This window comes from Saprolegnia diclina (assembly GCF_000281045.1).
Source record: "Saprolegnia diclina VS20 unplaced genomic scaffold supercont1.1, whole genome shotgun sequence".
Classification (NCBI taxonomy): Eukaryota; Oomycota; class Saprolegniomycetes; order Saprolegniales; family Saprolegniaceae; genus Saprolegnia; species Saprolegnia diclina.
In genome coordinates this window covers 145,606-168,357 of record NW_008246068.1, presented here as the reverse complement: position 1 = coordinate 168,357, position 22,752 = coordinate 145,606, and the positions used below count along the sequence as shown (strand labels likewise).

At 58.2% G+C, this 22,752-nt stretch overlaps 9 protein-coding genes across 9 annotated transcripts; 3 read left to right on the top strand and 6 right to left on the bottom strand.

Moving 5' to 3' along the window:
* Nucleotides 1-506: 506 nt before the first annotated feature.
* On the bottom strand, nt 507-4,473 carry SDRG_00063 (hypothetical protein; the record flags this gene model as incomplete). Its single annotated transcript, XM_008605525.1, has 4 exons — nt 507-665; nt 891-1,736; nt 1,971-2,380; nt 3,009-4,473. 4 exons carry the CDS (start codon nt 4,471-4,473, stop codon nt 507-509), a joined length of 2,880 nt encoding a protein of 959 aa, XP_008603747.1.
* A 781-nt stretch (nt 4,474-5,254) lies between these two features.
* SDRG_00062 (hypothetical protein) lies at nt 5,255-6,916 on the top strand (the record flags this gene model as incomplete). Its single annotated transcript, XM_008605524.1, has 1 exon — nt 5,255-6,916. The coding sequence occupies one exon, from the start codon at nt 5,255-5,257 to the stop codon at nt 6,914-6,916; it is 1,662 nt and encodes a 553-aa protein (XP_008603746.1).
* Nucleotides 6,917-7,242: 326 nt separating this feature from the next.
* Nucleotides 7,243-9,071, top strand: SDRG_00061 (hypothetical protein). Its single transcript, XM_008605523.1, has one exon. The coding sequence runs from the start codon at nt 7,305-7,307 to the stop codon at nt 9,000-9,002; it is 1,698 nt and encodes a 565-aa protein (XP_008603745.1). The 5' UTR covers nt 7,243-7,304; the 3' UTR covers nt 9,003-9,071.
* A 1,280-nt stretch (nt 9,072-10,351) lies between these two features.
* Nucleotides 10,352-13,436, top strand: SDRG_00060 (hypothetical protein). Its single transcript, XM_008605522.1, has one exon. The coding sequence runs from the start codon at nt 10,369-10,371 to the stop codon at nt 13,408-13,410; it is 3,042 nt and encodes a 1,013-aa protein (XP_008603744.1). The 5' UTR covers nt 10,352-10,368; the 3' UTR covers nt 13,411-13,436.
* Nucleotides 13,437-14,165: 729 nt separating this feature from the next.
* SDRG_00059 (TKL protein kinase) lies at nt 14,166-15,630 on the bottom strand (the record flags this gene model as incomplete). Its single annotated transcript, XM_008605521.1, has 1 exon — nt 14,166-15,630. One exon carries the CDS (start codon nt 15,628-15,630, stop codon nt 14,254-14,256), a length of 1,377 nt encoding a protein of 458 aa, XP_008603743.1. The 3' UTR covers nt 14,166-14,253.
* Nucleotides 15,631-16,309: 679 nt separating this feature from the next.
* Nucleotides 16,310-17,792, bottom strand: SDRG_00058 (TKL protein kinase). The gene has a single exon (XM_008605520.1). The coding sequence runs from the start codon at nt 17,746-17,748 to the stop codon at nt 16,336-16,338; it is 1,413 nt and encodes a 470-aa protein (XP_008603742.1). The 5' UTR covers nt 17,749-17,792; the 3' UTR covers nt 16,310-16,335.
* Nucleotides 17,793-18,204: 412 nt separating this feature from the next.
* Nucleotides 18,205-18,877, bottom strand: SDRG_00057 (hypothetical protein; the record flags this gene model as incomplete). The annotated part of the gene is made up of 2 exons (XM_008605519.1): nt 18,205-18,559; nt 18,609-18,877. The coding sequence occupies 2 exons, from the start codon at nt 18,875-18,877 to the stop codon at nt 18,205-18,207; spliced, it is 624 nt and encodes a 207-aa protein (XP_008603741.1).
* A 530-nt stretch (nt 18,878-19,407) lies between these two features.
* SDRG_00056 (TKL protein kinase) lies at nt 19,408-21,509 on the bottom strand (the record flags this gene model as incomplete). Its single annotated transcript, XM_008605518.1, has 1 exon — nt 19,408-21,509. One exon carries the CDS (start codon nt 21,507-21,509, stop codon nt 19,431-19,433), a length of 2,079 nt encoding a protein of 692 aa, XP_008603740.1. The 3' UTR covers nt 19,408-19,430.
* An 828-nt stretch (nt 21,510-22,337) lies between these two features.
* Nucleotides 22,338-22,746, bottom strand: SDRG_00055 (hypothetical protein; the record flags this gene model as incomplete). The annotated part of the gene is made up of 2 exons (XM_008605517.1): nt 22,338-22,350; nt 22,400-22,746. 2 exons carry the CDS (start codon nt 22,744-22,746, stop codon nt 22,338-22,340), a joined length of 360 nt encoding a protein of 119 aa, XP_008603739.1.
* Between the last annotated feature and the right edge of the window lie 6 nt (nt 22,747-22,752).

Below are 22,752 nucleotides of genomic sequence, written 5' to 3'. Positions count from 1 at the left end.
AAGTCTTCTCCGTGCGGGTAGTTAGTCCAATTCACACCTTCTACACTCGGTATACAAGAAGCAAGTACAGTACAATGGGTTGCTTGATCGATTTTACACTCAGTTTTTGCGCGCTGCAATGTGCAGTCCCAAAACCTTCATTTTCCATTTTGCATCCGACCTGCCGCAGCCAACTCCGCTTCCTTTAGACACGCTAGACTGCCCATACCGTTCTCACGACCGACGCCACCGCTCACGCACCAACGACAGCAACGACGACCCCCTCCAATACCACCACAAAACTAGAGTAGAGCGACGCCTCGACCGCAGCACAGGTCACTCCACAGGTGGTTCTGGACGAAGTTCGTCCGGCGTTTGGCTCGCCGAGCGCTGTGTGGAAAAGAGAGAGATGGCGCAGGCGCGGGAGGCTCATGATTGCGTTTCTGAGGTCCGTTGCCATCACCGCATCGTCTTCTAGGGGCGAGAGTACCGAGGATGAGCTTACGCAAGTTGGTGCCGGCAATGGTTTATATGAAGCCAAGCACATCGTCGATGTGCCGCACAAATGTATAGAGCGTCTCGAGCTGGTTTGGAAGCGACAACCCGAGGTTGAAGCGAGTGTGGGGCAATAGTCCGCCATCGACGTACAAGTGCTTGGGCGTGTGTGACTGCTGCAGCGTACGCGCCTGTGCATTAGCGCCCCGAGCTGGAAGGCTCCGGTAGAGACATATACAGTATTTGATTTATTCAAGATTATTATATGCCGTTTACTAAGGTATTGGCTACATCCTGCACCACGTCTCGTTGCGAAGGTACGTCTTGGCATACCACATGCAATATTTCTGCTTCTTTGGCCTTTTCAAAATATGATGAAGGGAGACGGTGCCCCACCGAGTGGCACGTTTTGAGACCGCCCGGATGATGCGCTTCACAGTTTCTTGCGAGAACAAGTTGCAGCTCAAGTCGAGTTGGTAGAGGTCGTCGGTAGCGTCCATCGCACGACAAAGCGCAGCCGCACCGTCGTCATCGATGCCGCAACGATCCAGAACGACACTGTCGAGGCGACGCAAGACAGGTAGCAACGCAATAAGTCCGCGCGAGCCAATCGGGCTGCCCGCCAAGTTGAGCGTCTTGAGCGACGGACAGAGCGCAATATTTTTCGCCAAAAGCTCGGCAGCAATGTGCGAACACACTTGATCACTGAGCTTCAATGTCTCGAGATGACAGCAGTTCGGAAGGACGCGGGCGAGCACAGCCATACCAACGTCATCGAGGTTCGTGTTGAAAAGCTCCAGAGTCGTGAGCCCCGGCAGTCGCTTACTCAGTTGTACGGCCGTTGGCAGTGGCAGCGCTACGTGGACAAGAGAGAGATGCCGGAGCCGAGGAAGACTCGTGACGGCGTCCATGAAGTCCGTTGCCAGCACCTCGTCCTTTTGCAGCGAGGTCTGAGTACCGACAATCAACGTGCGCAGGTTGGGGCCAGCGATGGTCTGGATGAAGCCACGCACATTGTCAATGCTCCGCGCGAACGCGTATAGTTTTTCGAACTGGCTTGGAAGCGGTAACCCAAGGTTGAAGAGAGCACGCGGCAATTTTCCGACATCCACATGCAAGTGCTTGAGTGTGTGTGACTGCAGCAGCGCGCGTACGACGGTCTGTGCGTTGGCGTCGTCAATGGGCACGTCCACGAGACCAACCGAGGTGACAGACTTGACTTGGAGCCACCGTTCAAATGCTGTGACCTCGGCCGTGGTCCACTGCGCGGAGGTCTCTGAGTCGTAGCGTAGCCACAGCTCCGTGACGTTAGAGTCGCAAAGAGCATTGAGAAGATGTAATGTCTCATCTGCACAAGCGTCAGGATGCCACGAAACATCAAGGCGACGAAGCTTGGGTAGTCTAGGCAGCGCGTCGCAGAAGTGCTGGGTTGGCAGTGTGTCGGGATCTTGTATCAATTCAATGGACTCGAGCTGCTGCGACCAGCAATTGACTACTTTTGTAAAGCCCCTGGACGGCGCGAGACGTTTTCGTGCAACTGGAATGTCTTGCGGAAGGCCAAACTGACGATGGAATTCGAGGTTGGCGTCGAGCCGGGCCAGCATCGGCACGTAAGCTTCGAAGACCGGAGCAAGCTCGTCGGGAATGGACGTGAGATTCGACATGTCGAGCGTGGGCCAAAGCCACGTCATGCTCGTGTTGTGTAGGCGCCCGCTGCGAATGGCTTCGAAAAGCGTAGCGAGCGCGGTCATCGGTTCGGTGCACCACGGGCGCGGCAGCGCCGAGAGAAATGCGCCCATCGTCTTGTTGTCTTGCACGTACATGGCGATGTGCTGGAGCACGTCGGACGCCAGATGGGCGCCGGCCGTCGTATTGCGCTTCTTGGCCTGGTGAGCGTCCGTCGCATCTAGGGTGCGTCGCATGGTGCAAAATGGAAAATGGCGTCCGGCGATGTGGCAGGCAAAACGCGCTAGCCGAATTCAGCCCCTGCAAAGCGACCAATCAGCATCGCGGCAAACCATTAAAATGCAATGTTTACGACTTGATAGAATATGCAACTTGATATTAAGGCAAGTTTCGGCCGCTTGGCACAAAATACATGAACAGAACTTCAGACTGGGTATGTGATTTGATCGATGGCAGCAATCTCGAAAGAAAGCAATAGCAGCTGATATGTGATCCGGCACGCAGAACCAAACCCGCAAATGTTCCCAAGTTGAGGCAAAGACGTATCCAGCAAATTTGTCGATTTGTTTTAAAAGCCTGTTCACAGCTCAAGCTAGCTGTTTGCAAGTAAGAGCTAGAACAAACCAACCGCTATCTCGCTGGCAAGCGACGTCATCTTTTTGCTTATTACCCCTACTTGCGATAGATATTGCACCACGAAGTGTTGGGAAGACACTCTTTGGCGCACCGCCAGCACGCGGCACGGCTGCTTCTTGTTCGCATCGATCCATACAGATTCAGTTCTCCCCACCGAACCGTGCGGCTCGCCATTGCCTTGATCAGTCTCATCGCCGCGTCCTCTGAGAAACAGTTGCCGCGCAAGTCGAGTTGGTAGAGGTGGTCGGTGGTGCCCATCACACCACTCAGCGCATCTGCACCGTCGTCGTCGATGTTGCACCCGATCAGAAAGATTCTGTCAAGACAATTCAAGACGGGGAGCAACGCCGCAAAACCGCGCGAGCCAATCGGGCAGCAGCTCAAGTCGAGCGTCTTGAGCGACGGACACTGTGGGATCTTGTCGGCAACGTACTCTGCAGCGAGACACGTCGCGTCCTTTTGACCGCTGAGCAGCAACGTTTCGAGCTGCCGGCAATCCGGGAGGGCGCGGGTGAGCACGGCGAAGCCAAAGTCGTCGAGGTTCGTGTTGTGCAATTGCAGAGACTTGAGTGTTTGCAAGCGTTCGCTCAACCGCACAACCGTCGGTAGCGGTACCGCAGTGTACATAACAACAAGGCATTGCAGCCGCGGGAGGCGCGTCATGACGTTCATGACGTTCGTTGCCATCACCACGTCCTTCGCCATCGGGATCACAGTTCCCACCGTCAACGTGCGTACGTTGGAGCCAGCGATGGTCTGCGTGAAGCCAGGCACGCCGCTGGAGTGTAGCACATATGTCCTGAGCGACTCGAGCTGGTTTGGAAGCGACAGCCCGAGGTTGTAGAACGCGAGCGGCAACGGCCCGCCATCCACGTGGAGAGACCGTAGTGTGCGTGACTGGACCAGCGTACGCGCGAGGACCTGTGCATTCGCATCGTCAAGCGGTACATAAATGAGGCGGACCGAGGAAACACGTTTGCCTTCGAGCCAGCGCGCAAACGCTGCGACCTCTCGCACACTCCACACCGCGGTGGTGTTGGCGTCGTAGCGCAGTGACACATCCGAAACGTTCGAGTCGCAGAGAGCATTGAGAAGAGCCAAAGACTCCTCTGCACGTGCGTCAGAATGCCACATGACGCTAAGGCGACGAAGCTTGGACAGTCGCGGCAGCGAGTCGCAGAGGTGCTGGATCGGCAGCTTGTCGAGACTATGCGTCAATTCGAGGGACTGCAGCTGCTGCAACCATTTCTTGACAGCATGCACGAGCATCTGAGCCGTTGTGATTTTGCATCGTCGCACTGGAATCGCTTGCGGCAGGTCAAGCTGACGGTGGAACCTGCGGCTGAGATCAAGCCGCGGCAGCATCGGCACGTAGGCTTGGAAGACTGGAGCGAACTCGTCAGGGATGAACGGCAGGTTACGCATGTCGAACGTGGGCCAAAGACGCGCTATGTTTATATTGGCAAGCTGGCCGCTGCCGACGGCCTCGTAGAGCGCAGCGAGCGCGGCCATGGGCGGTGTGAGCCACGTGTGCGGCAGCGCCCACAGAAACGCGTACATCGTCTTGCTATCCTGCAGGTACGTGGCGATGAGCTGGAGCACGTCGGGCAGTAAGCGCACGGCGGTCGAGGGCACCCTGGTCAGTGGCGCGCCGACTGTCGGGAGCGTGGCATGCATTGTTGCGGTTTGTCGTCAAAATTTGTCAAGCAACCGGATCCGGATATTATATCCATATGTTGTTCGTGGTGCCAACGCCAAAAGATACTCATGTTGAATGAATGGGACCCGTCCCGGGACAAAATGCCGACGCGTTCACTCGTATTGTGCAAAAGCTGACGATTGATCGGGCTGCTCTAGTACTAGGGACTACGTGTGCGTCTACGCCCAAAGCGTCCGTCCACCAAAGTGAGCGCCCGTGCATTCCTTTGCTGCCGCATCTCGAGATCGCGATCGGGCGCACGACCCGGTTCTTATTTCACGAGGTACATGGGGCGGCCATTGAGGGTCCAAATGATCGCTGCTGCCTGGCAGACAAAGACAAACGCGCGCTTTATCCTGATAATTCCAGCCAATCAGCGGCCCCTATGGCATCGCTGACAGCCGTCACACATTGGTGGAGTAGATCGAAATGGTCAACTCATCAGCTGCACTCAATGGTGCGCTTCAGTTGGGCAACCAGATCTTATAGTCATCTTCTCAAAGAAAACCCCTTGCACTCCTAGCAGCAGGGCATCAAATGATCCAACCACGCGCTTTGATCTCAGTTGTGCTTGATACGTTTCTTGGTCAATCACATCCCTCTCTAGTTGATATTTCCAGCATTCCCACATTGTAGGAAACTGTTTACACGCGAAATATCACTTTGATAACGCACTACAAAAAGCACCTCACACTGTGGGTGGGAAATGGAGGTATACGACGTGGTGTGGCGTCATTCCGCTACTTGACGCACGACGTGATGATGGCTTTTCCCCAGATCGCGGCGCCGCCCCTGCCGGCCGAGACGCTGCAGCACATTGCGCAGTACTTTTGCTCGTCGAACGAGATGCACGCCTTTGTGACGGCGCTGCCGCAAGAATTGTTAACGCTGCCGATGGCCGCCTTGCGCGAGCTCTACGCCTGCGTGCGCGACGGTCGCCTCGTCGACACGAGCGCAGACCAGCCCAAGATGGTGCAGCTCTGGCCCAACATGGAGCTACCGATGTCATTCACGGACGCAACACTGCCCCGCTCGGTAGCAGACGCGCAGCTCGTGGCGCTTCTCAGAACGTACCTTTCAATGCTGCCGCGCATTTCGACACACGCCGGACGCAGCGTCTCGGACGTTGTTCCTCCAGGCACAAAGCTCTGTATCGACGTAGTAAGCGCCGTGGACGAGCTTGAGCGTGCGGCGGATCTCAGAAACGTTGAGGCGTTGCGCGTCATCATTCGGGACTGCTGCGACGGGTCGTGGCCGCCCGACGCCTTTGACTATCTAAGCCGAATGCCGACGTTGCGTGAGCTCCGCGCTTGCTGGGTCCCCGTGCGAAGCACCGCGCTCCAAACCAACTTTGTCAACATGCTTGTGTGCTCGGGCATCACGCGCTTGACACTGCACTACCACAACAGCGTCAGTAAATGGTCCGCGGAGACGGCCAAGGCATTTGTACGATGGGTTTGCAACGCGCCCATTTCATCTCTGGAGCTCCGGAATCTGCCTCTCAACAAGATGAACGCGACGCGGCTCTCGGTCGGGATTCTACAATCGCGAACGCTCAAGGTCCTCAACGTAGCGGAAGATCTATCCAGTCTGCTCTTTGGCATCATCGTACATCAGCCATTCCTTTCGCAGGTGGGGCGCCTTGCCCTCCCTGCTCAGCTCGAGACACTCGAGGCCATTGTTGAACAAGAACGGGACGTTGTCCGCTTTCTGCGCGTCGTCTGTGGCGCCAACCTACGCCACGTATCCCTCTCCTGGGACGAGCCCCTCGGCGATCGCACGGTGCTCGCGCTACCTCGAGTGCTCGCCAGTCTGCAGAACCTTCGATATCTCGAGCTTGGTGGCGACCCCATTCGCCCCATCGATTTGGCCCCGCTGCGGCGCCTCGAACATCTTGAGCTACAGCAAAGTTCTCTGGGCGACCTTGGTGTGATCTCAATGGTGCGGACTCTGCCTCAGTGTCGTAGGCTCCGATTTCTGAGCCTCGTCGACCAAGAGTGCACGTATGTCACGGCGGAAGCACTCGCCGATGTCATTCCTCACTGCCCGTCGCTCAAGACGCTCGAATTGTCGTTCAACAACTTTGGCTCGGAAGGTTTGGTCGCTCTGTTGCCAATCGTGGGGTCACTCGACGCCTTGCTGCTGCGGAACAATGGCATCGATGTCGACGGTGCCCTCTTTCTGGCGACTCACATGGATGCCACAGCGCACCTCACCGATCTCGAATTGTCTGGCAATCCCATCGGCGAGTACGGTGTCATCAGTCTCATTCATGCCATGGCCACGTCGCCAGTTCATCGAGGCGGTACTGTGGGCCTTTGCAATACCGTCGACAACGCAGAGCACCTCGCACGTTGCTTGTCGTGGGCGGATGCACTCCCGAACCGGGCGTGGTGCAAGCTCGATGTCCTCTCGCACTAAGTACATACACGACACGTCTCTCGTTGCTTGTCTAGCGCTCCTTGCACGCAGTGACGACCCGAAACGCCGTGGCAAGCCGGGCCAGAAGTGAGTCCTTGTCGGTCGACAGTTGTATTTTCTCATGTCGGTTGCTGCGCTGGGGAGGAGTAATATTGCTCGATCCCTTTGCTACGCCTAGCTCTGTGGGATACTAAGCCCGGGTATAGGATTTGGATGACACGGGCCCAGCCTAGATATCGTCGACGCTATCTCCTGTCGTGTCACCAGCACGCCGTTGGAGCCTGCCACGTCATGTTGTATTTTCCACCAATCCCCAACGTGCACTTCAACGATTGGCCAAAATTGGGTCGTCGCCAACGCCATTTTCGTCGGCAAGCCCAGCAGCAGCATGGACGAGGCCGCGCTCGCCGCGACGACCGAGCAGCATGTGCTGCTGCCCGAGCTCTTCCAGCGCGTCGCCGAGTACATCATGACGTCCAAAGACATGCTCTCGTTCCTGCGCGCGCTGCCCAACGCGTGGCTCTCGGCGCCGCTCCGGGCGCTCCTCTCGCTCTATGGCGCCGTGCGCAGCCGCCGCCTCGTCGTGCCCGTCGGCGACCCGCTGTACCCAAACCACGTGCGCCTCTGGCCCGAGTTTCTTATGCCAACGACGCTCGCCGACGCCGAGCTGCAGCGCTGGGTCGAGATGGCGGCGGGGTTGCACCCGATCGTGTGCCTCGACACGGTCCACAACGCGACGCCGACGTACGAGATGCCACCCACGACCAAGCTCAAGCTGCTTGAGATTGCGACGCCGAGTCAGCTCAAGGCGGCGCTCGAGACATGGGGCCGGCGCGTCGCCAGCATCGAGCTCGACTTTGCCAACGACCACGACGAAGACGAAGACGAGTCGGACGTCTGGACGCAGGCGAACCTCGACCGCTTCTGCTACGCGCTCACGATCTTGCCCGTGCTGCGCGAAGTCGACATGATCTGGCACTACGCCGCGACGCACAAGCAGCAGCTCGCGCTCATGCAGGCGCTCAGCGCGTCGCAGGTGACCAACCTTGTGATCGAGTACGTCAACTCGCGCGTCGAGTGGACCAAGCCGACAGCGATCGCGTTCGCTGCGTGGCTTGCGCACCGTCCGGTCGAGTTTATCAAGCTCGACGGTCTCTGGCTCAACGAGGAGTGCCTCAAGATTCTCTGCGACGCGTTCTGCGCCTCGACGACCCTCAAGGAGCTCGACTTGCGCTTTGGGAGCCTCCCTACCGGCCTTTTTTACGCCCGGTCGACGCTGCCGCCGCAGCTTCAATCCCTTGGCATGGAAGTGTGCAGCTACAACGACCTCCCGGCCATCGTCGGCACGCTCCGCGGCGCCAACATCCTCGGCCTGAACCTCAGTTTTGAAGAAGAGATCCCCGAAGAGACCGAGCAGAGCGTGGCGTTTGTCGAAGCGCTCACGCGTCTCACCAAGCTCCGGCGACTCGAGCTCACACCATTTGTCGTGCCGCCGCCGGCCTTGCCGCACTTGGCGACGCTCCTGCCCCAGCTCTTGTACCTCGATCTCGAAGCGTCGAATTTGATGGACGAAGGCGTCTTGGCGATTGCGAATGTCCTCCCGAGCTGCCCGCGCCTCGAGGCGCTCCGCCTCGTCGACCAAGACTGTACGTACCTCAGTGCGATCGCGCTCGCCGCTGTCATTCCGCGCTGCAAGGCGCTCAAAGTGCTGGACCTTCCGGGCAACCGCATCGGGTCCATCGGCGCGCATGCGCTTGCTACGATCTTCCACCGGCTCGATGCGGTCGACCTCTCGGACAACTGGATCGGGTTTGACGGCGCCATGGCTCTGAGCCGCGTCATCCCCGAGACAGGCCACATGGAGACGATGGGACTCCATGACAACCCGTTTGGCATCGATGGCGCGCTCGCCATCATCTCGGCACTCGAAGCATGTACATACCGCGAAGGCAAGGTGCACATTGGTGACACGGTCGAGACGCCGGAAGAGCTCGAAGAATGCCGCACGGCCGCGCAGCGCCTCCCGGACCTCGCGTGGCTCTGCCTCGAACGCCACGACGCGGACGAGGAGCAGCATCACGATTAATTTACAAAAAATGTGAGCGTCGAAGAATCCTGAGCGTAAACTTGCATGCAGGCTGCTGAGGACCCTAGCCGCACTCGTGCATTATATATTGTCGATGGTGGGCCAACCAACGGGGTGTGAACTACAATAGTACACTAGTAGAACATCCAAGTAGGTACAAACATACCGATACGCCGTTTTCGCAAGAGCAGAATGCACTGGTCGACATGCAGCACAGGTACGAGCAACAGGTCTGCGTTTATGAACTACTAAATAGGGGAGCTAGTGTACTAGTAGGTTTTTGGCTGGAAACAAAGAGTTTCTTGGTTGTTGTGTGTTGTACTACAACGAGCGACTATGTACTTGAATGCGTGCCGGCTCAAGCCTACAACTAGGAACGCCATGTACAATAGTAGCCGGTCTTGCCCCGTAGCCCGGCGAGTAGGTATACCTGCTGCCGTCGTCGTTGCCACAGATGCGCTTCGTTTACTCTGCTGCATCCAGGAAGGACGCCGAAGCCCACGTTTTTACTACCACCGGCCCGTTGCCTTCAACGTGGTAGCCAATCTGCATCAAATAGTGTGAGTGTCGCTTGGGATCGGTAAGTGCACCCTACGTTAGCGGACGATACAGGGATACCGGATCGAATTAAATGGTTTCATCTACCAGGGTATTACGTGTGGCACTGCACAGAGCTTGGAGCTTTGTGCGCCCCACCCTAATTCTCCTACTAAAGCAAGCTACCGTCAATGTCCGCAACGCCTTCACCGACGAACGACACGGAGGTCTGGGCACGGCCCACAAGGCGCAACTGAGGCAAGAGTGGACGTGTACAGTAGTACGTTGCATGCAGCGATGCTCTGGCAAATGCCCGGGTTGCAGCTTTGGGTTGCTCAAGTACCAAGTACTCGAATCAGAAAATGAAACGAGACGTTGCCTCTTGGCCGTGGCCGACGCAAGCACTTGGATGCAAGGGAATACAACCAAGCGAAGTGGCTACATGTAGGACCACGACGCCCGCTCTAGAAGGTCGTTGGCAGTTGCTCCAGTGCGACTTTCGTTAACCGTGCACAAACCGAGTTCAACTTTGAAGCCTGAGGCCGGTTACCTTGGCAGTATCGGTAGAAGCGACAGGCGCTTAAGCGCACGGTCGATTTCTGTGCACCCAGCTCGCAGCACAGACAGGAAGGTCCGTGAACGCCAGCGTTGGACGCGCGCCATTCACATCACACTATTTCACAGCGTACGTGGGACCGTCACAGCTGACATCATGTCATGCTCGACCAATCAGCGTCGATCGAGCTATGAGAATTGGCCAATCGCACGCGTGCATTTCGCCAGCGCAGACCAGCACGACCAGTTGTGGATCCGCATTCTGGATTTGACCATGCACTGGACGCCTTGGGTCGTCGCCAGCCTTCCGGTCCTTGCAGCCGCGGCGAGCAGTCGCGCTGACCTCTGCGACTCGGCGCAGTTCCAGCGGCTCCCGCTAGCGCCGCTCGGCGACGGTCCCGCCCGCTTCAAGAGCCTCGCCAGCGCCACCGACGTCTGCTTCCAAGTCGCGCTGGACGACGCCGAAGCAACATGGCTCGGCCTCACCGTCTCGCCAACAGCCGCCATGGTCAACGACCCGACCAACGCCGCCGTCATCTACAACGCTCAAGCTGGCAACGTCGGCGTCTACACCCTTGGCGGCTACGAGCCTGAGCTCCTCACGCCGCAATCATCAAATGTAGCGGTCCGCGTGCACTCGCACACGCGCGTGAATGGCTCGCTTCAAGTGACGTTCCAGCGGCCACTTGTCGTCGCTGGCGACGTGCGCATTGATCTCGACCGTCCGACGATCCTCAACTGGGCGTATGGCCACGACGCCTGGCCCTCGTACCACCAGGACCGCGGCTCGGCCACTGTGCGCATCGACACGGCCATTGATTCCCCGAGTTTGTGCAGTTCGCCGGCGTTTACGTTGCTGCCGCTTCTCCCGCTCGGCGAGAGCCCGATCCAGTACAAGACCCTTGCCGACGACGCGCGCATCTGCATCCACGCCGAGCTGCACGACCCGCAAGCCACGTGGCTAGGCCTAGCGTTCTCCAACTCGACCAACATGGTCAACGACCCATTCAACAACGCTGTGGTGTTTGACGGCACGAACGCGCCTACCGCGTACGCGCTCACGGGTTTTGATCCCGAGTTTATGCTGCGCCTGGCTGACCAGTCGCATCTCCGCATCTTTGCCGCGTCGTCCATCAACGGCGTTCTGCGGCTCACGTACGAGCGGTCGCTGGCGGCCGTCGCGTCGTCCGACGTCGCGATCGATGTGACCAAACCGGACACGATTCTCAACTGGGCGTACGGGCATGACGCCTGGCCGTCATACCACCAGGATCGAGGCAGCGCGCGCGTCGCTCTCTCGCGTAGCGTCGTCGGCGCAACCTCGCTCTGTGCGTCCAAGTGGTTCCAGCACGGCCGGACGTTGCAGCCGCTGGACCCGAGCGGGATTCTGCAGATCAAGCACCTCGTCTACGATGGCCACGCCTGCATCCAGCTCGTGCTCTCCGATGTCAAGGCTACCTGGCTCGGGCTCTCGCTCGCCCCCAAAGCGCAAATGGTCAACGATCCGGTCAACAACGCCGTGGTCTTTGACTTCTCGAAGCCCACGCCCGCGCTGTTTGCATTGACAGGCTACGAACCAGAAGACATTTTGCCGCTTGCAGCGACCTCTGACGCGTCCTCGTTCGTGCTCTACTCGGCCTCTGTCGCCAACGGCACTGCGCAGTTTACGTTTCAGCGGCGGCTGGACGCGGCGACCGCGACCGACGTGGCCATCGCCCCGAACGCCGATGCGATTGTCAACTGGGCATATGGACATGACGCGTGGCCGTCGTACCACCAGGACCGTGGCTCGTCGCTCCTCACGTTTCAGTCGCTGCAGCTCACGTCCGCGGCCTCGCCCTCGGCCGTCTCGACCTCGACGCTCTACATTGTGCTCGGGCTCATCGTGTGGCTTGTCTTCGTGGGGCTTGTCGCGACGCACGTCTTTGCCTACCCGCTGCGTCGGTGGCTCAACACCACGTTTGTTGCACCACCGCGTTTCCAGCGCAGCGTCGGCTTGCTGCACACCTGGCTGTTGCAGCCGCTGAGCGATCTCAAGGTCGGCGAGGCCATCGTGCTTTTGCACTACGTTGGGTGTCTTGGCCTCGTGGGCGCGGCGGTCGCGGCGTCGTTTGAACCGTCGCGCGTGTGGTCGCTCGTGTCGGGCCACCTCGCGCTGGTGCATTTGATGCTCTTGCTGCTTCCTGTCGCCCGCGGAGTGCACTGGGAGGTGCTTGTCTTTGGCTCGTCGTTTGAGCGGGTGCTCAAGTTCCACCGCGTCCTTGGCCGCCTCTTTGTGGTCTTTGCTGCCTGGCACCTCTACCTCAACGCGCAGCGCATCAGCGTCCTCTCGATGACGAGCTATGGCAGCCAAGGCGTCGTGCCTTTCTTCGGCTTCAGTGCGTTTCTCTCGTTTGCGCTGCTCGGGCTCTTTGCGGTTCCGTACGTACGCCGGAATCATTTTGAGCTCTTCTACTACGTTCATCGGGTGGCGGCCGTCGGTGGTCTTGTGTTTGCGTGCCTCCACGCCCGCACCGTGTGGCTCTCGCTAATCTTGCCGCTGACGCTGTACGTCGGCAGCTACCTCTGGCGACTTCGGTCGCACTGGAACCGGTTCCGCGTCGTCTTGAGCAGCCATACGGAGAAGACGGTCACGATCGTACTGCCCTCGACGCCCCAAACGAAGGCGTGGGCCCGTGACATGCCGCTCGGCGCCTACTTTTGGGTGGCGATCCCGGCGATCTCGTGGCTGCAGTGGCACCCGTTCTCGGCTATGGCCACGGTCGACGCCTCCGGCGCACCAACGATTGGCTTTGTCATCAAGGCGACGACCGACGGCAGCTTTGTGGACGACGTGTACACGTCGCTGCTCGGTGTGGAGACCACGGTCGTTGTCGGTGGGCCGTACGGGAACCTCTCGATCAACCTCGACGAGTACGACACCGTGCTGCTCATTGCTGGTGGTATCGGTGTTACGCCGTTGCTGCACATTCTCAACCAGCAAGAAAAGACTGCCAAGTCAACGACGACAACGACGCTGCACTGGATCGTCCGGACGCCGTCCGAGTTTGGCGCCCCAGCCGATTTTTTGCCAAAGAGCGCCGACAACCTCCGTCTCTACGCTGATGAGGTGACTGAGCATGGGCGCGTGCTGTTGTCAGACGAGCGGTCGCTCTCGTACGCCTTTGGCCGCCCGCGCATCGACGACCTTCTCAAGCCGTACGCAGGCACCAAGACGTGCGTCCTCGTGTGCGGCCCGCCGGGCTTGGCCGCGCATGTGCAAGCCCAAGCGTACGTCTACGGCCTCGATCTGCACAAGGAAACCTTCCTCTTGTAATAACAAATGATACACTAGTTCTCTATCGTTGTCTTCAGACAGTCTACACCAGGAGGACAGTTGCGGGACACTGTTGTGATGTGAAATGGAGGCATCACGAAGCGTGTAGCCGCTACGACACGGCCTAAATTGCAGAAACTAACGAACAAGGCTGCTCCAAACTGTGGGTTGATGTCGTTGGTATGCTTATAATAAGAATGGACCGTAATCTTATCAATGAACGAACGTGATGGCGATGCACCAACAAGGGATGGGGTTGCACTAGCGAGACGTCAAGTGCCATCGAGGGCCCGACCGGCCGAATCTACAGGTTTAATGTGTGTGTCCGAGCAAGATCTAGCCTCCGGTTGACCTCAAGACCACGAGATCACACGTCACGGTCTAGAGGTCGGCGTGCAATGTCATCGCATCGAGCTCGAACGTCGACGCGATGACGAGAAAACGTTGATTGGTCCTATTTTACTAAATTTTGACCAATCAAAACCACGTCCGACGTGCTGAAGCCGCACCTTCCGAAGGTTTGGCACTCGGTCGGCCAAATCGAGTGGGAAAAAAATGTCGCTCCATTTTGGCACGGTGATAGTGCAAGCTTTGGAGGTCCCAAAACGCTATGCGACGTCGTCGTAGGAGGTCTGTAGCACGAGCTACCCACCGCCGGGATCCACTTCTAATTTCGGCATATGCCATATTTAGACGCCGACGACGTGCTGGGCAGTTGGCTTGCAGTGATGGGAGCTCCTCTCTTTGATACAGACAGACGGATTCAACATGACATTTAACGTTAAAGAGAAGTCCACGATGTCGCAACTCGTCGAGTAGCACATCCGACGTGTAAATACTATATCAAGGCCGGCCCATGTGCTGGCGAAGCGTCTTGGCCACTTTGGCAGCCGTCGGTCGGTCAACGGGGTCGGCCGCCATGCAGTCGGCAGCCAGCTGTTGGTACCACATTGGGCAATCGTGGCGCATACTCGGGCGCAGCGTGCCATTGCGGATTTGCTCTTGGAGTCGAAACGGACCGCCTTTGACATCCACATACGGTCGCTGGAGCGTGTCGAGCTCGGTGAGAATGACGCCAAACGAGTAAATGTCGGCTTCGACGCCATAGTCGCAGTCGTCAAAGACCTCGGGCGCCATCCAGAGCCACGTGCCAATGCCGGCCGTCATGTTGGTCGTCGCATCTTCGCGCGAGATGCCAAAGTCGGCGAGCTTGACCTCGCCTTTGCTGTTGAGAAGAACGTTGAGCGGCTTGAGGTCGCGGTGCAGAATACGGTGCTTGTGCAAATACACCAGTCCGTTGGCAATACCGAGCGCGATAAAGAGCATCGCGTTCACATCATGGTGTGGCTGGCGCTTGGCCGCGTCGAGGTACTGCCGGAGGTTGCCGCCGTCCATGAATTCCATCACGATGCTTGGCTGGCCTCGCGCCGTCTGCGAGATGCCAAAGAGCCGCACTGTATACTCCGAGTTGAGCCGGTACATGATCTGCACCTCCTTCTCAAAGGCGGTATTGTCGCTCGAGAGACTCGCGTGGAACGTCTTGATGGCGACGTCGTGGTCGCGATACCGGCCTCGCTCGACAGCGCCAAAGGCTCCAGTGCCAATGTTGCCGCTCACGAATAGCTCGCTTGGCTCGATCCAAGGCGTGTCAAGCGGGATGAGCGACCCGCGATGCGAAAGCAGAGGGCCCACCGAGCTAACGCTCGAGAGCGAGCTGCTGCTGCGCTTCGGGCTGCGCAGCCCATCACGTTGCAGCAGCGGCAAGGTTGCCTCCGACGACGACGTCAAGCTTGGCCGATGCTTCTCGACAAGCACCGCAGACAGTGTGCTCGTCTCGGGCGTTGGCGGCGCGTGGCGAAGGCAGTCACAGCGCACAAAGACATGGCCCGTCATGGTGTCGTGGGCGTAAATCGGGAACCAGCCCTCGAGGAACGTCGCATCCGGTGGCAGCGTGAGCACCGTCGTGCCGATGAGCATGTCGCCAAGGCCCCACTTGCCCTCGTCAAAGACCTCGAAGTGGATCTCGATGGGAGGCGCGTACGCGACGGCGAGGAAGCGCGCTTCGACGTTCCACACGGGCGCCGCCATGCCCTTCTTGTGCACGAGCGACTTCTTCGTGTGGCGATCATGGCGAATGAAGACGTACGGGTGCGTCACGGCGCGAAGCTTCTTGAGCGAGACGAGGCCATGGGCCTGGGACACCTTGATGATCAAGTCCATGCTCGGGAAATGACCTCGCAATGGGCAAAGTGGACCGGATGGTGGCCGCTACGTTCGCACAGATGAGTACATCGTCAAGCTTTTTCATTTCAGTCGGTCGACTCACGACGCATTATTCGCTTGCTAGGAATATGTTGATTGCCCAAAAGATGCATTCCGTCATGACAACGCATTAATGCCATGCAAACTACAATCGGTGTAGTGGTCAGCATACTATATAGGCGAATTTCGGACACGGTTTTCAGCGACGCGCATCTTTATCCGGATGCGCCCATTTCTTGAAGGAATCTCGAGATTCGCCTTCTCGCTGACCCCAATGCGCCGGCAACAACCGGGGTTGGTCAGCGTGCACTGCCCTTCTTCCCATCATTCTCTGGCTCGTGGCGAACCAGGACATGCCACTGCAATGCACCCAGCTCGACCTGCAAGCATGTCGACCAACGACTCAACGACTCAAGGATTCGGGCTGCCGTCATGAATGATGGTGTGCCTGTCGGTGTCAGACGTCCAAGTGCATCTATCCTTTAGCTCGGCTAATCACAAAATGGATGCCACGTTTGTCGGGGGCGGTGACCATGAGCAAGGAAGTGCAAGCCTTCGTACCTTAGTGCTGCACCTTATTTACTTATTCGATGCCAAGCACGCCGCCTGTCGAGAAGATATGGACAATATACAAAAAACACACAAATAACTTAGTAGATAAGATCAGTAGGATGAGAGGAATGTGTCGAGAATTGTGACAGCATCAGCAGCCGACGGGCGCTGCGCCGGGTTCTGCGCCATGCAATCGGTCGCTAGCTGTCGGTACCACGATGGACACACGGCGCTCAGCGACGGTCGAAGCAAGCCATTGCTCACGTGTGGCAAAAGCCGACTCCGCGATCCTCGAAAGTCGCTGTATGGTCGCTGGAGCGTCTCCATCTCGGTCAAAATGACGCCGAGGGCGTAGACGTCGGCGGCCAACGAGGGCGCCTGGCCTTGCAGCACCTCGGGGGCTGTCCAGTAAATAGCAAGTCCCACGGGCGCGCTTGCGCTCGGGAGGCCAAAGTCGCTTAGCTTGACGCGGTCGTTCTCGTCGAGGAGGATGTTGGACGGACGCAAATCGCAGTGGCCGACGCCTTGACCATGGATGGACGCGACGCTTCTAGCGACGCTGGTCGTGACGTCGAGCACGCGCGAGACAAGCCGTGCGGACCACGGTGACGCATGCGTCGTATCGATAAACTGGTGCAAGTTGCCGGCCTCCATAAACTCCATGACGAGCTGTGGCTGGCCCCAGCGCGTGTAGCCGATGCCGTACAGCTGGACAATGAACTTGGAGCGGAGCTTGGTTTGGAGCTCGAGTGCATGCTCAAAGCAGTCAGTGCCCGCGTTCGTGTGGTGGAATGTCTTGATCGCAACGTCTTTCCCGCGGTAGACGCCTTGCGCGACAGAGCCATAGACTCCGGTGCCCAGCGGCAGCGTGAGCACGAGCTCGTCCGTGTCAATGCGGGGTAGCTCGAGTGCGTCGCCTGCCAAGGAGGATGAAGTCGACGACGTGCTAGCTTTCTTGAGAAGCGGTCGGCCGACGTCCACAGCGCTCAGCACCGACGCGTCGACATCGTCGAACGAGCCGCCGTTGGCAGTCGTGGCCGTCGAGAACGACCGTGGCTTGCTCATCTCGAGCTCACCATCAAAGATCGACTCGCGCTTCGACACTGAGAGCGAGAGCGACATGGACGGACGCACGTAGTTGGCGCAGACGTCGAGCGTGTCGAAGCTGTCGCATTGGATGAGGAGGCTGCCGGTCGGTTCGCCGCCGTGCCAAATGGGCAGCCATCGCTCAAACGCGATCGTATCGACGGGCACTTGGACGGCGCAAGCACCGAGAAACATATCGCCGCGACCCCACGGGTCCTCGTCGTACACCTCGAGTGAGATGTTGGGGTGTCGAATGTAGTCGATCGCGCCAAACCGCGCTTCGACGTCCCAACGCGGCGCGTCTTTGCCCTTCTTGTGGACCAGCGACTTCTTCGTGTGGCCGCCGTACCGGATAAAGACGTAGGGGTGGACGACGTCCCGTATTGCGTCGAGGGACTTGAGGTCCTTCGCCTCTGGCACGCGTACGACCAAGTCCATCGTACACGGCAATTTGGCGACTGCCACATCAGGCGCGGTATCCGGATGGGGTGCTTCGAATTCGCTTAAATAAGCTGGGTGGGCCGTTTCATATTGCTCTTGGCCATGCGGAAAGGTCGTACATGTACTTGGATAAGCGAATATCTTGGAGCCGGATCCGGATTTTGGAATCTTGCTGGAGGATGCAACGCTCGACGTCACATTCTGTACCCGAGCCAGCGCAAGCACACAACTGCATCGAGTATCTTGATGCAACTGCTCGACACTGTCATTGTGTCGGCAAAGTATCTACTGCATTGGAGATTCAATTGCTCTTGGAGAAGGAATCTTGACGTTTAGTTGGTAACAGTGAAGGTGGAGGATACGTCGCTTGCCCGTTGCTGACGCACTTGCTCGCACACCTCGCGTTGAGCTCTGACAACAGTAGCCTCATACATCGATGGCGCAAAGAAAATACTACAATAGTACTGTCATGAAACATAGGACGTTATTCATGTCTAAGCCAAGCAGCTTCGATTGCTTGGCTAAGCTCAGTGTCGTCCCGAGCAGCTGCGCGGCTTTTTGACCCTCGGCGACACTTTGCGCAAAGCGAAGCATGCTCGGACGGTGCGCTTCAAACTTGGCAACGACGCTGTTGGCCGCGTCCCAGCGCTCTTGTCGCTGCTGAAGCCCGGCCTTGAGCGACGATTCAAGCGTGCGGAGGCCACTCTTGAGCTCAGATGGCTTCAACTGCATGGAGTTGACAAGGTACTTGGTGTCCATCACACACGAGAGCGCCGCATGGTCCACGTAGCGGTCCACCTCGGCGAGGCTGTTGGACACGTGTTCGCGCACGGCGCACTCACGCGACGCCTCGGCACCCCGCTGCGTGGCTCGATGGTCGCCGCCACACACCTCCGAGGTCCGACGCCTCCTTGTCGTCGCTGGTCAAGAGTCGAAGCTCATCGGGGGTGAAGACACCGCTACCGTAGATGACGGCATATTCGAAGTGTGGCACTTGCGTGGCGAGCGGCGGCTTGGCCTTGCGCGCCTTGACCAAAATAGTGTCAAAGATGCCGTCAAAAGACGCCAGTGTCTTCTCGGGGCCGTGCGTAGCGTTGTTGTCGACAATCACGCCTTGGAGGTGCATGGAGGCCTCGATCGCTTGCGGAGCGTCTCGGTGAGGCCGCTGTCGTCGTTGGCTGGGTTTTCCATTGGGTCGTTCCAAGTGATTGTTGGGCTCACTATGCGACGTGATTGAATTTGACTATCTTTGAGTGAATCCAGATGAATGTCCGAGCGTTCGAGACAAGCCAATTCCACTCGAGACAGAGCCGTTGAATTTGCATGAACTCTTTGTGAGTGCCTATAATTGTTCGAGCAAGCTCATATTTCGTGTTTCGCTGTTTCCTCGCAAACGACGCATAGATCGACTATGCTACTAACTTTTATAACCACTCTAGCCATTTTGCTATCTTGTGGGCGAAACTTGTTGTCTGCTGTGTGCGTGCGCTCTTGGGTCAATCAACTTATCTGTTTCTTGACCCTTTGATTGGACAAAATGAAGTTAACATCTGCATTCTCATTGGTATGTACAGAAAATATTTGCACTGAAGTCCAAGTGCTTACCACCTATGCGTCTCGGCGGCACCGATCGAACGCCCCAAGAGACTAAGATGATCACATATTAATACGTACAACAACTAGGGCGTCGCCATATATTTGACGAGCTCGTCCACAACTTCGGCTGCGGACGGGCGACGCATCGCTTCTCCGGCCATGCACTTTAGCGCCAGCTCACGATACCAGTGCGGGCACGACGCACTCAGCGACGGCCGCAGCGCGCCTGTCACGATCTGTGCGACGCGGCGCTGGAGATTTCCTCGGAAGTCCCAGTACGGCTCGTGGCCCGTCTCGAGCTGCGTCAAGAGCACACCGAGCGAGTAGACGTCTGACGCGGTCGACGGCAAACTGCCGTGGAAGATCTCAGGCGCCATCCAATGCGTGGCACTGCCGCCATTGGTCGTCATCATGTCTTCGTCGCGCACGTAGCCAAAGTCGGCAAGCTTGGGGATGCCGGTAGCATCAAAGAGGACATTCGACGGCGTGAGGTTGCCGTGCACCACCTTCTTCTCATGCAAGAACGCCAGAGCCTCGGCGAGTGCCAGCGCCGTATCAAGGAAGTCGGCGTTGGCGCGCTGCTTGAGCCACGTGTGGAGGTTGCCGCCACCCATGTGACCCATGACGAGCACGCAAGGCGACGCAAGACCAAAGATGGTCGTGTTGGAGAGAGACGTCGTGCCGAGAAGAGGCACAGTGTGAGGTGACGCGACTGCCGTCATGACGTCCACGGTCGCCTCAAAGACATCCGGATTCATATATGGAAACGACTTGAGGACAACGGGGCGGAGCGCGAGCGTCGCACGACCAAGCACGCCGCTCTTGCTGGACGTGAACGGGACAATGTCACGTAGCAGCTCCTCGGGAATCGGTTGAAAGCAGGGCGGCGACATGTGGGCCTCGAGGATGCTGACGGCAGCGTTGGCCGATGGCCGCTTGGTCGTATCAGCTTGCATGCAAGCCTGCGCCAGCCGCGCGTACCATGACGGGCAGTGAGCGCTCGTCGTTGGCCGAAGCCCTTGGATGATCTGGCTTTGCAGCAAGTACTGGTTGCACCTTTGGCCCGCATACGGTCTTTGCAGCGTCTCGAGCTCGGTGAGAATGACGCCAAATGCGTACATGTCGGCCGCGACCGAGTACCGGCCGCCTTGCATGACCTCGGGCGCCATCCATAGCGTCGTGCCGACGCCGTTGGTCATCGACTCTTCGACGTCTTCTTCGCGCGAGATGCCAAAGTCGCCGAGCTTGACCACTCTCTTGTCGGCGCTGAGTAGCACGTTGGCCGGTTTGAGATCGCGGTGGATGATCTTGTTGGCGTGCAGGTACGCGAGGCCTTTGGCGATGTCGCAGGCGAGAGGCAGCACGTTGCCCACGTCGTGTTCTGGCGCCGTGGCGAGCGACTGGATGTGCGCATCGAGGTTGCCGCCGTCCATGTACTCCATCACGATCTGCGGCTGGTCGTACTCGGCGTGCGAGATACCGAGGAGCTGCACCGTATGCGTCGAGTCGAGACTGGCCATGACGTTGACTTCCTTCTTGAACGTCTCGATCTCGTTGCCGCTCTTGGTGTGAAACGTCTTGACAGCCACCGTCAAGTCCTTGTAGCTGCCGCTGTGCACGCTGCCAAAGGCGCCGCTGCCGAGGTTGAGGCACCTGCGTAGCTCGGTCGGCTCAATGCGCGGCACCGTCTCGGGGAGGTCTGCTGCGAGCTGCAGAAACGTGTCGCTGAGAGAGCTCGTGCGGCGCATCGGGAGCAAGTACGGGGCCACTCGCGGTGGCGCGACCTCGCTCTGCTCGGCAACGCAGTCGATGTGCACGAGAACGCTGCCCGTTGTGGCGTTCTCGAGTGTGATCGGCACCCACGATTCGACGCGCTTGGGCCGCGCGGGCACCGCGACCTCGCAAAAGCCGATGAACATCTCGCTGCGGCCCCACTGGCCTTGGTCGAAGACGTCGATGCGAACCTTGCTGTCGGTCGCCGGGTCGATTTTGGTGAAGCGCTTCTTGAGGCCCCAGCGTGGCGCGTTCTTCTGCTTGTGGGCGACGTCGGACGTGACCTTTTTGCCCGCGTAGTAGAGGTAGGCGTAGGCATGGTTGACGCTGCGGAACATCTTGTTGCTCTCGAGGTCCTTGGCCTCGACGACGTGGACTCTCACGAGCATACTAAGTACTGGACGTGGGCGGCGTCCGGGCAGTTGTAAAGTGGTGGCCACACGAAGCTGCTGCCGACCGGATCGACTGCGGGATCGTGCAGTGGATTGTTTCCCGCATCCACATTGCCATCCGACCCAGTATCTTTGTACTCGTGCAAGCGAATTCCAAGCATCTATGTACTCATGCAAGCGAATTCCACGGTCCGAGTACCATGAAAGCGTATTTTTATCCGGAGGATGGACATATATGCGGACGAATTGTTTGTTCATCGCAGGCATGATCACCATATGACGCAACCGCGTGCAATGTGGCCAGAGATGGGAAGCGACCGATCAGGCGCCCGATACGCGTTCGAGAAAACAAGGACAGAGCTGGCAGTCCTGGCTTGAAGCTTGTGATCGTCCATGCAGTCGTCCATGTCATTCTAAGGATCGTGTCGTGGCTGCACTCGGCGGCAAGACCACCAGCTGCATTCCTCGTCAATGATGTGAGCCAAGGAGACAAGGGCTCTTGTGGAGCGAGCGGTGGCAGGCGTGAGACTTGTCGATCGCAAATCGAAACGACGTTTGCGATCTTCTTAAATTGGCTTGATATTTTTGGGGCGCATTTTCTAGCTTAAGAGAGACTGCATGTCAACGCACGGGGCTGTCAACGGCAAGAATTTGTTTCAACTGAGGAGAAACATAAATCGCGGGCAATGTTTTTACGACCTAGGTGCCGCTGCTGATACTGCGCCAGGAGTTTGCGTCGGCTGGAGGACCATCGCAAGACAACCTGCAAACGGGATTCGGTAGTTGAGCCAGTGGGCGTCCACACTTTTGCACTTGTATAACGAGTCAAAACTTGGTTCTATAAGAGCCATTATACATTCAAACTTGCACCGCGCCCTTCGTGGTACTCGTTGTCTTCAAACATTGTCAAAGCGCGGGATTTGTGGGGGTTTGTGTCGTTGAGTGTCGTCGCGTCGATGCCATTTCCGCATTCGTCGTCGTGTTCATCCACGGTCGAGCCCTCGGACGGACACCGAGGCGAGAGTTCGGCAACACGGGGCGGTGCTTCACTGTCCGGCTCATCGTGGTCTGCCTTTGGCGTCAAAGTCAGCGCGCTCAGGTGCTCTAGGTCGCGCTCGACGTCCGCGGCACACCATTGCGCGGTCGCATCCACAAACACGAGGAGCTTCCCGGTCGTAACGTCGTTTTGAGAGAGGAGCGCGGGTTCTTGGAATGGAAGTCCGTGTCGAGGCATGCGCAC